Source organism: Haemorhous mexicanus, chromosome 10, assembly GCF_027477595.1.
Source record: "Haemorhous mexicanus isolate bHaeMex1 chromosome 10, bHaeMex1.pri, whole genome shotgun sequence".
NCBI classification, from domain to species: domain Eukaryota; kingdom Metazoa; phylum Chordata; class Aves; order Passeriformes; family Fringillidae; genus Haemorhous; species Haemorhous mexicanus.
The window spans coordinates 16286178-16300021 of record NC_082350.1 but is presented as its reverse complement, the minus strand read 5'-3'; the positions used below and the strand labels follow the sequence as shown (position 1 = coordinate 16300021).

The 13844-nt window shown below is 41.7% G+C and overlaps 1 protein-coding gene across 16 annotated transcripts in view; it reads left to right on the top strand.

Annotated features, from left to right (window-relative positions):
• Window positions 1-13844, top strand: part of LPP (LIM domain containing preferred translocation partner in lipoma) — a 370626-nt gene that overhangs the window by 276596 nt on the left and 80186 nt on the right. For all 16 annotated transcript variants that reach the window (XM_059855503.1, XM_059855515.1, XM_059855514.1 and 13 more), the window contains one exon: window positions 9853-9976. In XM_059855503.1, the coding sequence (XP_059711486.1) occupies window positions 9853-9976 (124 nt within the window). The remainder of the gene's footprint in view (window positions 1-9852; window positions 9977-13844) is intronic.

Sequence of the window (13844 nt, the reverse complement as noted above, 5' to 3'; positions counted from 1 at the left end):
GTACATTGGATGAAATAAATTATGATCTAGATGATGGGCACTTACCCTGGCCTTTTTCCTCCAAGTGCAGTATAGAATTTGGCACTGCTTTGTTCTGAAAATATTATTTCTGATTATCTGAGGTAATTGATAGTGAAACGTGTACAAGTCTCTTCTAAAGCGGCAGTGCTTAGACTATCAAGATGACACTCACTTGAGTCTGCAGCCCTTCACTCTTTCCTCCTTCTTTTCTTGTGTATTACTCCCTCTGCTCCTGATGGCACTGTTAAATTTCACCACCTCTCTCATTACTGCCAGTGTATCCTGTCCTCTGTCTGATGTTGCTCAGCATCACAGTAGCACCTGCAAGTGCAGGTAATGCCTTGTTGGTGCAGCTGCATCATAAGCTGGCTGCCAAACCTTTCCCCAGACTCTCCTGTGAGCGAGCAGCACCAGATATGTGTGCAAACTGCCTGCTTTGGGTGGGGACCTCAATATAATGGAAGGTGAAGGGTTCTCTAAGTGTTTAATCACCAGTGATGACCAACTCTAGCCTGGTAATTTTGTGAAGAGGCTCTTGTCCTTGTTTGGGCTGGAGATAGATAGGCCAGGGCTTGGTGGTGGCAGTGTGGTCTGCTCAACACTGATGGGTTGTGCGATTGCTCCTCATGAATTAAATAACACGTGTTTGCAAATGGTACTTGACGTGATGTTAGATGACTGAGCTGAGATCCAGGTCACCTACAGATACCTGCAGAGGGCTCTTCATGAGGAGAATTAGTTGTTTTAAGTGCAGTAAAGCTTCAGTCTCTTAAAGGTCAATAAAGCAATTCAGCAACAAAACCATCCCTATAGATGGTATAAAATATAGAGATGCTTTAATTGAAGTAGAGATGAGGTGAACTCTGATCTTTACTGCTTACATTTTGTCTTGAGCTGTGTCAGTATCCTTTAAATAATCTTCTCTACAGTCTTTCACCACAAGATCTGGAGGTGCAAGCAAATGAGGTCTCCCTCTGACTTCAATGAGTAGCAATCTTCTCATTATTATTTGCAAGTTCTCTTTTCTCTTGCATCACTGGAAAAGGTGTCTTTTTGAAAATTTTTTGTCACCCTTGAAGCACACTTTGGCCGAGAGGTAAGCACAATAAGATGGCCTGAACAGAATCCAGATGTCTCTTAAATTTCTGAATCCTTTTCCCTGACTCAGTTACCTGAGAGACTCAAAGTGAAATGAAGGATTGTACTCCGTGCTTATGCTCTCTGGCATGTTTGGAGCTCCCTATCTTCTTTCCAAAGAAACTTGTGCCCATTTTCGTTAAAAGGGGTTGGCCCCCTCCAGTAATCTCTTCAACAAACATGGCCTGTGCAAAGTTGAAGGAAAAACAGGAAAGCTCTTAGAATGAAAGCAGCTACACATAAGGAAAAGAGAACAGGTGATTCTGGGATTGGAACATGAGTAAAATTGAAAGTCTCCCAGTTGTGAAATAAGGGAGAAGCTTCTGAGTCCAGCAGAAATGTAATTTGCTTTTGCCACACTATTGTTTCCTCAAATATTATTCTTATCACTTTTATTTATACAAGACCACTGAGGGCATGTTGGGAGACCAGTGTTTGTTTTGAAAATGTTATAATCTTTAAAGACAAAATCTAGACACATGTGAGTGAAAGGAGGCACAATCTTGGCTAGTAAAGGTAATTATTAATAGTCATGATTTGTACTCATTCAGCATCTTTCATTCAAGGATCTCAAAGCATTTTGTAATGAAGAGTTCATTGAGCCTCTCAAACTCTCTTGAGACAGCCAAGCATAATGAACACCATTTATAAAAGCAGGGTGCAGGATCAGACTGGTTAAGAATATTGTTGAGGATAAAGCTCAGGAATATTCTACCCTCCAATGCTATGGATGTTGAACCAAGCACTGGCTCCAGTCTGAGAAGCCTTTTTTTTTTTTTTACCGTAATTTATAAATATAATCTTTTAATGTTAAGCAAAATATGTAGTCTTCATTTAAGTCATTGGTGTCCTGGGAAGTGTAATGGCCCATGTCACAGTTGACTAAAAGTGAGACTACAGATAGTGGGTTAAACACACTTGGTTAACCATTTGTTTGCTGTTACAGTTTTCACATGAAAAAACCTTATATTAAAACCTGTCTTGGTGATGGAAAGTGATATGATTTTAGGTTTCTTTGTGTATTAAAACAGAAACACAATTTGCATATTTTAAGTATCTTTTCTAGCTTATTCAGGCTTCTGGCAAGAAAGCTATATTTAAACTGTTAATACAGTATGAATGCAAGTTTCACATGCAAAATTAGTACCATTAAAATGGTGAGATTTATTTTTCTTTTGAAACAAGTGATGCCATGGCACTTCTGATTTTGTTACCTGCTAAGGCCCTGCAGCTGGGCCGCCTGTTTTTTCACTGGGTGCTGAAGCTGAACCGCAGGGCAGGTGGTGCTGGCGCTGAGCACCAGGTCCAGCCCCAGCTCTGGGGGTGAGTGGTGGTCAGGCAGCGCTGGGGAGCTCCCGGGGCGCTGTGGGCACCGCGCCGGCCGCGCGTGTGAGCCCGTCACACTGTGTCACCCCTCAGTGTCTGTGGAAACTCTTCAGCTCTGCCTTTCTGAAGGGCTGTGCAAATGAAAAACTTCAGAAAGGGCAAAGCTCAGTTATTTCCTTGGATTTTAAGGGTGCTTATGGAAGGGTAGGCTTTGGAGAGAGGGTGCTTCTTTCAGTCATTTCATTGTGGCAGTGAATCATCTGAGTGAGTTGAGTACTGTGTCAGCACACGCATCTTTTTTCATCAGTATGAATATTGAAGCATTCCCATTTTTATTAGGTTTGTCTCTGTGCTTGTCCCATTAGATGGGAATATGGCTTGGTTGGTGGTGAGACAGTGAGCCCTTGGAGTGACAGTTGCTGCCACTGGAGCCTGCCACAGCTTGATGTCTTTCAGTAGTGCCACCTTGGACTGGCACAAGGGAGCCCTGTACAGGTCTTGAGGCTCATCACCTGCCCAGGCGAGGAGTCCTAGAAGCACTGTGCACCCCAGGATCTATAGCCAAGATGTCAAGAAGTGAATTCAAACTCTTGTACAGCAGTTTGCTGTGCAGCTCAGGATCAAAGCAGTAAGCTTCCGATGGAAGCTTATGGCTTCTACTCTGAAATACGGTTTTTGACCTGTTGATAGCAGTAAATATAATACTTAATTAATTAGTGCTTTGAAGGCCATCCTGGAAGCCCCCATTATTATGATGGGAAGAGGAGAGGAGTTAAGAGGCAGCCTGTAGGCTCTTTACTGCTGGTGATGATCCATGGGAGTAAGGGAATGCTTGACTCTGAGCCCAGAGAGATGTGGCAAGGCAAGCAGCTTGTAGCAGAATAAAGCCTTTGATCTTGAAACAAATAGACGAGTAAGCATAGGACCTCCTGATACAATTTTATGGAGCAGACTGAGCTCTTCCAGCCAAAAACATAGGGCTAAAAGGGTACAGTCTCTTTATTTGCATGTGGGTATAATAATGGTGCCTCATTCTCTCCCTCAGTAGTACCATCCAGCTGTTCCTTGAGTTCTTGGCTTTTTTTTAAAGTGCCTAAAATGTCTATTACCAAAATAAGTGGGGTTAATGGAAAAACACAAAACAAAACAGCCTGCTCCCCTTTTCATATGAGATAAGCCTTGACAAGTAAAGCATATTTGTGTTATGATAGGGCCAAGAGGCCCCAGGCAAGATCAGGCACTGCTGCATTTGTTTCTGTATATACATTTAAGCACCAATGGGACATTAAAATGTAGTATTTTATATGTGAAATATAGCTTAAATCTGCTGTTTTCTGAGATAACATGTTAAATATTTATTACTTGGAGAACCAGCCACCGCTTTGTATTTTATAATGAGAAATGGTCAATGTTGCTCCGTAAAAATCTTGCACATCTGCTGTTAACTCTGAATATATAAACAGTCCATAGTGTCCAGCAGAAGCAAGGACTCGCCAGAATAGCAGTGGAAGGTGTCATTTAACACAGTCATGCTCAGTGCAGAAGCCAGAAGCAGATGGTGGTGTTTACAGAGTATCCAGTTTTTATAATACCTAGAAAAAATAACCAGCCCTTCCAGATTCAAAACATTAGTGAGAATATGAAGAGTAGCAAGAAAAGCTACTTAGTCTGTTTACATATAATAGCATAAAACAATCCAAGGACAAAACAGTGATGTTCTTTTGTTACCATGCTTGATGGTTAATAAAATGCTCTGTCTCTGTGTAGTCACTTATGTCGGAGAAGCCTGAACAGCTCCGCGGCATTGATTAATTAAGACAGAAGTATTGCTAAACCCATTTTAGAGAGTAATTAGGGTGCATGTATGGTGTGCCTGTTGAATTCAGTATCAGTACCCAAAGACCAAGATTTTGGGTTCATGACTGTAAGCTAAAAGCTCTGCTCCAGTGATTCAAAATAGACATCTGTATGAGCAGCCTGACTTTCAAAACTCCAGGAACCGTCTCAATTCTATAATGATTTTGCATTCTGGCTCTACTGTCTCTTAAATCTATCAACAAGATATTTCCCCTTCCTATCTGTCTGCATACCAGTTTCACTGTGTTAAAAAAAAAAAAAAAAAAGAGACAATTTTGCAAAATTGCTGGCTGTAAAGTTAAAACAGAGGAAAATACTTTTATTGTTATTATTACTCAAATTCTGTGTAGCTTAATGCCACAAGAGATCACTGAAACTAAGAGCTTAGAAGGATTAGGACAGGCAATGTGCATGGATAGTTAAGTGAGGATACAGTTGCAATAATGAAGTTTAAAAATAAAGAAAAATAACCTCTAGAGCTTTGAAGCAGTTACAAAACTGTCCTATTTCAAAGCCAGGCAGTGTTAAACAAATGAGGGCTCTGCTGGCAGAACTGCACATTCTGGATTGCAGGTTTGCTGGGGGAGGGGGGTCAGGGCAGGTAAGCAGTGAGGGAAGCAGTGGCTTGTTCCATTCTGGCATGTCCCAGAAGAGCCCTTTCTTCTGGCAAACCAAGACTTGAAATTTTGGTCTTCTGGTGTGGACTGGAGGGCACTGGCTGTCAGTGGGTCTCCTCATGCAGGGCAGCTTCTTCAGAGGATCTTGATGAGCTATCCTCTGACCAGGAATAAACCCAGGAACGTGCATGCTGCTAGGATTCCAGGCAGAATCCTCTTTTCAGGAATCTTTATGTACTCTGGCAGCTGTAACCTTTCACTGGGAAAATAAATCAAGAATTAAAATATTTTTTCTAATGCATCTCTTCTGTAAGAGTTGGCCTTAATTATAAACTGAATTAAAGCTGTAGGCAATGTTGATACTTCCTTGGGAGCACAACTCATGAGAGATGTGGCACTATGTTGGATGTCTTGCTCTGAAAGTTTGTGATGGGTTTGGACAGTCAATAAATTAAAAAAAAATGTGGTCTTTGTCAAACCATTGAACAAAAAATTATGCTGCAATACTATTCAACTGACAATTAGTTTTGGTGAGTGAAGTGAAAGGACTAACTTTATGCATTTGAAACAGGAGGAAAAAAATGAAGAGAAAGTAACTATCAGTGAAAGATGTTTCTGGCTGCCTTTCAATTCTGAATTCAGCTAATTCTACCTTCTGAAACTGGGAACACGTAATTGAAGTTATTTTCTTCCAGAGAGAAGAAACTTCTTCTACAATGTTTGCAAATGGACAAGAAAAATGACCACATAGAGTGTACTCTGAATGATGGTGCATTCATCACAGTATCATCTTCAGATGTCTTTGCAGATTTTGCACTGCAGTTTTTACCCATATGGGTAAATTTTTATGTGGGGATGGGGAAGGTTCTTGTTGGCAAATGCACCCCACTGACTGCAGAGCTCCCTTTTCTGGCCAGCCCTTACATCTGAGACAGGTCTGACATGTGCCAGGGAAGCACTGAAGCAAGTATCAGCTTTGTGTACCAAAATAATTATGCAGTGATTCCACACGACTGCTTCTTTTGACCTGGCTTTTCAGGAACTGAACTTTAATAAGGAAGATGAGCCAGATGTTGTTGCAGCATTTTGATAGTGGCACAAGCAATTAGCTCACTTCATTTGTAGCATGAGGATACTTTCTGCTACAGGGCTTAACCCTGGAAGTGCTGGTGTTTTCCTTAACATCCCAACTAAGTATGAAGGACAGTGTTTATTTAGGAATGCTTTTTCATCTGCACATGCTACTGCAATCCTCTTCTCTTCCTCAGCTTGCTCCTGCAATCTTCTTTTCCCTGAAGTTGCTTGGTGTTTGATGACAGTAGCAAAGGAGGCACTTAGGTGCCTGTGCTTCCAAAGCATAGTCCCTCCTGCCAGCTTTTTACTGGGCTCTTTTCCATTTTCATGGGTCGGTTTATCATCCCTGATGCTTCTGTGGTTAGCCAGACAGAGTGGTGCTTGGGGTCTGCAAGTCAATGCAGTCCATTTCTTTGAGCTGTGTCTAGCTAAGGATGTGAATATTTGTGTGCATTGAGGTGTGTGCATGGGGAAAAGAGAATGCATTAAGTTAACTAGTAGATCAGACAGCAAATTGAATTTCTAGACAGCCTTGATTATTGTACAGATCAGGAGAAAATAGAGGAAGTTTAATATAAACAACAACACCACAACTCTGTTTTGTAAGGAAAGCCAGAGTTATGTTTTTACCCTGACCTAACAAAGGAGGAGGAAGGAAACTGTTTTGCTGAAACAAGCATTTTATATTGGACTAAGGATACACTTTCCTCTCTATGTTTGTGTGTGTGTGTGTGTGTGTGTGTGTGTGTGTGTCCCAGCAAACAGCATGTTCATATGCATGAAATGCATTTTCCTGGAGGCACGTAGTCAGCATGTTCCATGGGACGAGAAAAAAGATGTGCCTAGTACTACTTAATGCTGGTCAAAAAGGCATAGCATTTTAGTCAAAATAAGTCAAAGTGTCTCATAACATTGTGGTTGTATTTGTTATTTCTGCTGATATTGGGTACTGGATAGGAAATCTGCCTGGTTTGGAAAAGTGCAATGTAGATAAAATAAGAGAGCAGCCTATTTATTGTATGTAAGAGGCAGTGTGGCCTCCAAAACCAGAGAGAGTCAGATAGAACTGAAAATCTGCAGATTTTGATCTTTGGTTTTAGAGGGCCTAGTCGAAGCTCTTATGAATTAGTTATGGAGGGCAGTATGGGCAGCCAGCAAGGAAAAGAGGGAGAGCCTTCACCCACCTCCTGCCAAAGCCTGGATGTGGTGGCCTGCAGGTGCAGTGGCTTTGGGTTGCAGAATGTTCAGTGTAGGTCTGCAATGTCAGGTAGAGCCCAGTGAGTGAGGCTGGAAAGTGCAGGGCTCCCAGCAGCCTGGATGCAGGATTTGTCTTTGCCTTAGAGCCCATGTGTGATACCGGGCAAATTGCTTCAGCTCCATGGATCTCACTGCCCTTTTCTGTGAACAGACTGAAGCCTTGTGCCTTCTGTTTAGGTCCATTTATATTACAGGGCCCAAGGGTAAAGGCAGTGTTTCCGATGATGTGTGGACAGAGCCCAGCAGAAGAGGCTGGTGATGACTAATGGGAAAGACAGGGATGGGGGTCGACATCAGCTTCGGACCATGCTGTCTTCTCCATGCAAAGTCTAGGAAAGGAGTCTCTGTTGATGGACTGGCAGGGGTCATTCTTTTCTGCATGGAAACAGAAATAGGTACAATACCTGGAATAGAACCTTAAGAAGCTTGGATTGATTTCTCAAGCTAATAAATCCTTGGCTGCACTTGCTGCGTTAAAATATATGTTCAGGAAAGATTTGTGATTGGCTCTTAGGAACAAGAGAGCAAAGGGAAAAAAACAGGTTGTTCCCAGATTAAATGTCTTACATTTGACAACTTTAATTGACTTATTAATAATTTTTTTTTCCGGATTATGCTATATATTATTTCTAATAAAGTAGTTGTAGACTAGCCCTTCTAAAAAAGCCACAAATCTCTGGCCAAAGGAGTCTGGGTGTTCTGGGTCAAACACCTGCTTCTAGAACTTATATGACACTTGCATGACTTAGAAGGCAAATGCAGGTCACCATACTGCCTGCCTCCCCATGTGAAAAAGTAAGTTGTGGTAACTCAAACACATCAGCATGGTTGCATTTGTACAAAAAAGTTTACTGCTCTATATTTGGATGTTCAGCATTTCCAGATGCTCAAGACAACTGCTAGGCAACTAGAATTCCTGGAGAAATGCACAAAATCCTTAAATGTTCTTCAGAAAGAAATTCATAAGGAAAAAAAAAATCTGTGGGAAAACCTGAATGTATGTTAGGTCCAATCTATGTTCTCAGTCAGGGAGGCTGAATGTGTGGCAAACAGACCTTGCACAGCCCTTCAGGGAAATTCATCCAACCTGGGGCTTATTCCAGATACACTTTTTTTCCCTAGGGGACCATGCCACCCCTCTCCCTCATGAACTGCTCTACTCTGCTACAGAATGGGTTTTGGGCAGGCAGTGGGTGCAGCTGCTGCATTGAGTGTGGGTGCACAGCAAATCCAGCCCTTCCAGGAAGCACAGGCACCTGCTGAGGCCAACAAGGGAGAAGGGTGATGATGCAGCTTAGCACGGACCCTAGAAAAGGAATTATGATGGGTCAGGAACATGCAGGTGTTTGGGTTTGGGAGTGGGTGATTGAAGGTATCGCAAAGTGCCGTTCTGAGACCTTCTCTGCATTGATTGAGGTCTCATTTGAAATCTCCTTCTTGCCTGAAAGAAAAAAGCGTGGAAGTATATAGTTAATTCTCTTGAAGTGCAGTGCTTTAAAGCTGCTGTTCTCTGTTGAACATCACTGGCTCAATAAAGATTCATCATGTCAGATGTAGTCCCTAGAAGTGGTCAATGTATTGTTTCTCCAGTGATTTTACATTTTCTTGCCATCTAAGTAGTTATAGAGCATGGAAAAATGTTTCCTTGGTTCATATCAAAGGTCCAATCCTTGATGTAGGCAGCAATTAATCAATAAAATCACTTGCTTTACTGAAATGATGTGTTTTATAAATAAGTTAGTTTTCATATGCAAGTCTTTCAAGAAAGCAGTGCACACAAGGAGAGCTGGTGTCAGCATTTTTTAATCCTGAGATGACTGAGTTTCTCCTTATGGACACCAAACTTAGCTTCTTCTAAGAAACTTCTAGGCACAAGACTATTTCTGTGCTTCTCAAAATATGCCATGCTTTTGGTGTTTTCCAGGGAGAAGACTCTCTGAGACAGGCTGCAAATACTGTATACAGCTGTTAGCTTGTGGAGACCAAGAGATCTCAGGTTCTACACACATATTAAAACCTTTGTATCTCTAGTACTAAAAATCTGTGGACCAGCTCCTGATCTCACTAAAGTTAACAGCAGCATTTGTGTGGAAACAAACAAGAAGAGAATATAACTAGCAGCTTGGGATCATCTGTCTTTGTTCATATACTCTACCACTGGAGAATTATCATTTGTGTTGTGTTGTCAAGTGATGGAAATTTTTACCAAGTCTTAACTTAAATGCTTCCAAAGCCTTTTTCAGTTTTGGAGAACGTTTGTATCAACTTATTATTGGAATAATCTTCTGTTTATTATTATGTGCTACCTAATAGACATCTAATTATGAGGCACAGGATACTTCCCATTCTAGGAGGATATATAGTACTTCTCTGGATGTTCTTGAGAGCCCATTTTCATTACATTAAGTGAGGTGTTTACTTGCTTGAATCTCTTGTGTCTTAAAAAAATTTCAACACTGAATGAAGAATGAAGTTCAACACTGGACAGCCAATATAGCCCCTTACTGTGTGAATGCTTTTATACCACATCACAGGCTGTTCTTTTTTTTTTTTTTTTTTTCAGAGTGGGTATCCAAGCTCTGGACCTACATCAAGCACTCCTGCCTTCAGGCCTGAGGATGAGCTGGAACATCTGACCAAGAAAATGCTGTATGACATGGAGAATCCTCCGTCTGATGACTACTTTGGTGAGCCATGTCACAAGTGTTCATGGTCCTCTTCTGTATTTACTGGGTTCAGTAATGGGAGACCTGACAACTGCACTGGTAATGTAGTGACACTCGTTTTGATGGATGTACTTTCCATGCTTGGGCTGGAAGTGTAATCATCCATAGGAATTCCTCTGTAATTTCAGCATAAATCTCATGCTCACTCACTGTATGTTTATAGTCTTACTGGATATAAAGTTGAATTTTTCAGTGTCTGGTTCATTTTCACACCATCTGTCCCCAGCTTCCAGGCTACCAGTCTGAATTCAGGTGCGGTCGCTGTTGTGCCTGCCTGCCCCATCCCTTCTCATTGCAGCTGCAAAAAAATCTGGCAGAGTAAATGTGTTCTGCTTCCAAGGCATGGATTTTCATTTTCTGTGTGCTGGCACAGATTAAAAGGAAATTCATTTTGAGTCAAACAGGTTGGTTATACATGGGGACCCAGAATTGGGTCCAACTAATACAAGTAAGACAAATCTGGACTGATTGGTTCATAACGGTGTCATCTTTCTTACCTGGAAAAAGATAAGCATCTAATTTCCTTCTTAAGTGGTATAGAGTATAATTATCTTAGGCATCTATAGGTGTAGAATTATATCTTGCCTTTACATGAAACATAGGTGATAAGACCTCTGAACTCTGCATTGAAATCAAGAGTCTTGGGCACTCAACAACGGGCTTAATTTCTTACAGGTTTGGGTAATAATGTTATTATGAAACAAACTGTAATTTGTAGAGTTAAAGACTGGGGCAGGCCATTCATTTTGTGTTCTTTATCTTCCTTTATTTTAACATTTCTTAAAAATTATTTTAGATTGTCCCCAGATCTATTTGCTCTACAGTTAGGTTGGACCGAAACATTTCTGGCTTAAGGAAGCTTTCATGCTCTGGTTTAATCAGAAAGTGGGTGGGACCACAGTTTCTCTAACAAACAAGGATCTTGCAGTGGCAAGGATCTGATAATATGAGAAGATTAAGATGTTCTCATCAAACAAACATTGCCCTTGTAGGTGGGGTTAGTATCAGTCCCAGTTTTCTCTCAGTACCTTCTACCTTCTGTGGCTGCACCCTAATAACCAAAATGTCTTCTCTGTAAAGACTGATAGTCATCAGAATTGATGATTATCACAGATCTGAGGTGCAAGCAGGAATGGCTCACTGAATAGAAAATAGCCAGGAAGCATTTTCTGTGTTTCTGCCTTTGAACTCATCTCTGCCCATAGCCATTTTGGGTCACTCTCTGATGTTTTAAACATGAAGCTACAACCAAATAAACATAACATGTATTTAGCCATTAGCTGGGTAGGAAAGAGGGAGAAACTTTTTTCCTGCCCTCTTCTGGCAAATGGCTGAAGCCCTGAAGCATGAGATCTGATTACATCAATTTTCTTAAAGCAGAACTGTGTGGCAGGAGTTGGTTGATGGACCAAAGCCCATTCTGTTTTCCTTTTTGCCCAAGAAAGTAGGCAGATAAAAAAAGATTCACAGGCTACAAGGTCAGAAAGGACCTTGCCATTATACTGCCTAATGTCCTACTCTCAGTTTCTCCCAGGAACATGATTGAATCATGACTTAAAAAAAAAAAAGATCTAATCTTATCTTTAAAATTTCAAGCAATGGTGAGTCAACCACCTACCCTGATAAGCTGTTCTAGTGATTAATTTTCCTCACAGCTCGAAAATTGCTTCCTGAAGTGAAGCCTTAGTTTTGTTTACCACTTGTATTTATGAAAGCTGCAAAGCTCAGATTTTGCAGACTAATATTGTATGACTAAGATTGCTCTGCTCTGTTGGAGAGGGTGGTGCATCAAGGTTTCTTCATCCAAAAGGGATGCATAGCTGAAAGGGTGGGAACATAAAGTCTCTCAGGTCATCAATTTGGCTATCAGATCAGACCAATGTCAGACCAATGCCATGCCATTAGCTCTTAATTCAGGAGGAGACAAGAAGTGGAAAGGAGGCTTCAGAGCACTCTGAAGTTTTGCCAGTGTTATTTATATAAACAGCAGCATAATCAAAGATGGAATAATCATGCATGATGCATGGTGGAAAAATCAGACAACAACCTTAGTCCTACCCTGGGCAGGTCATGTGTAATTACCAACCGCACCTGATTGATCTTCTGATTGCACTCTGTGCTGCTGAAGTTCATCTCTGAGGTGATGTCCAGCCTTGGCATTCCTGATGTACCAAAGAACTATGTGTTGGGCTGAACATCTCCTCAGCTCCCTGAGCATGCTGTGCCCCATACAGCCTTCTGGGAGCATTTCTATCTAACAAAATGCAGAATGCTGGAGCATAACTGCTTCATATGCTTAGGTACAGTTGATGCCTGAAGAGGCTGACCTGGAACAGAGGCTAGACAGAGTAAAAGGAATAAAGTAGTTGTTTATTAAAAGGCCTTCATAGGATATACCTTGGGCAGTACCAGAGCCCAGCTGTGGCTCTGTCCAAGATGAACCCAAGATGGATGCAAAATGGACGATCAGTCACGAGTTTTCACACTTTTATAAGTTTTGGTCCATTTACATATTGGGGTCAATTGTCCAGTTACAGCTTCAGGTTATGAAGTCCCATCCTCTCAGATTGCTCTCCTCAGTTCTTGAGCCTAAAGCTGCGGCCGTGTCCTTGGTTCTCAGGCTGGGAAAGGATTGTTTTGTCTGACTAAACTGTGAAGAGAACTTGCTAACACTTAATATTAAGTTTAGAGTCACACACTAAAGGCAGTACAGAATCTAAAAAATATGAAAGCTAAAACTTAAGGCTTCACAGTGAAAGAGGTAGGCTGGCCTCATCTTCAAAGCTTTGCTCCAGCCCAGGCTCCTCCCTGGGTCTCTGAAGTCACTGTGGTTGAAGCTCTCTGATATGGCAGTGCAGGCCGGGAGTTTTGTTCTAATTCTGGCTATGTCAGAACTAAATACTCATCTCTACTTGAGCTGTCAGCCAGGGCCTTCAGTAACTTTGTGCTCATGTGGAAAGAACAAATTAAGTGTGGGAGGGAAAAAGAGTCTTTCAGCTTTGGTTAACTGTCTCAACCCAGATCTCTGCCCTTGTTCTTTAGTTGTTTAGCATGGTAGTGTGGACTGTACAGGATTCATATGGCACATTGATCAAATAATCCAAAAAAGGACAAATGGGCAGAGACATTGACTCTGATTTGCATTAAATATCCTATGCCTGAGGTCTAAATGCCATGGTAATTGTAGCATACCAGATAGCTGTCAACTAATCACTTTTATTAGTTTGAATTTAGAAAACTGGATTTCAGCATATTAAAAGTTGGTTAAGAGCAGATAGGTTTTGAATTGAAGAATCTAATAAACCTTGCTAGAAAGCTGCAAGGCGTTACATTAAGTCATGAAAATAATTTGTTGGAATAATTACATTTGAACTGTCAGGCCGGAGAAAGGTCATTTTACTTGGTCTGCCAGCACTCTGGGATCTTCTGTGTAACCAACTTCCTTCTGCAAGTTCATTCCCTGTATCTCTGGGTCTCAGTCAAGCCATCTTGGTTCTGTAGTCAGCAGAATCTGCCCAGCAGTAGGCAGGGTGAAGGTTCCTTGGGAAGGAAGAGGAGTAGTAATCACTTGTCTCTTTCCCCTGGAAATTCTGTCTGGCAGACCCAGTGAGCTGAGCTGAGGAGCTGGGCAGACAGCAATTCTAGGCAGGGATTGCTCACACAAGCACTCACAGCTGGCATCAGGGCATGGATCACACTGTCCTCACACTGGTGAGCCTGGGAGTGTGGTGGGAGCCAGGAGGGGCATGCTAGAGATGCTTGGAAGCAGCAAGATCACAGCTGGCAGCTTTGTCTTTCCAGGACTTACCACAGCAGCACAGTCCAGTCG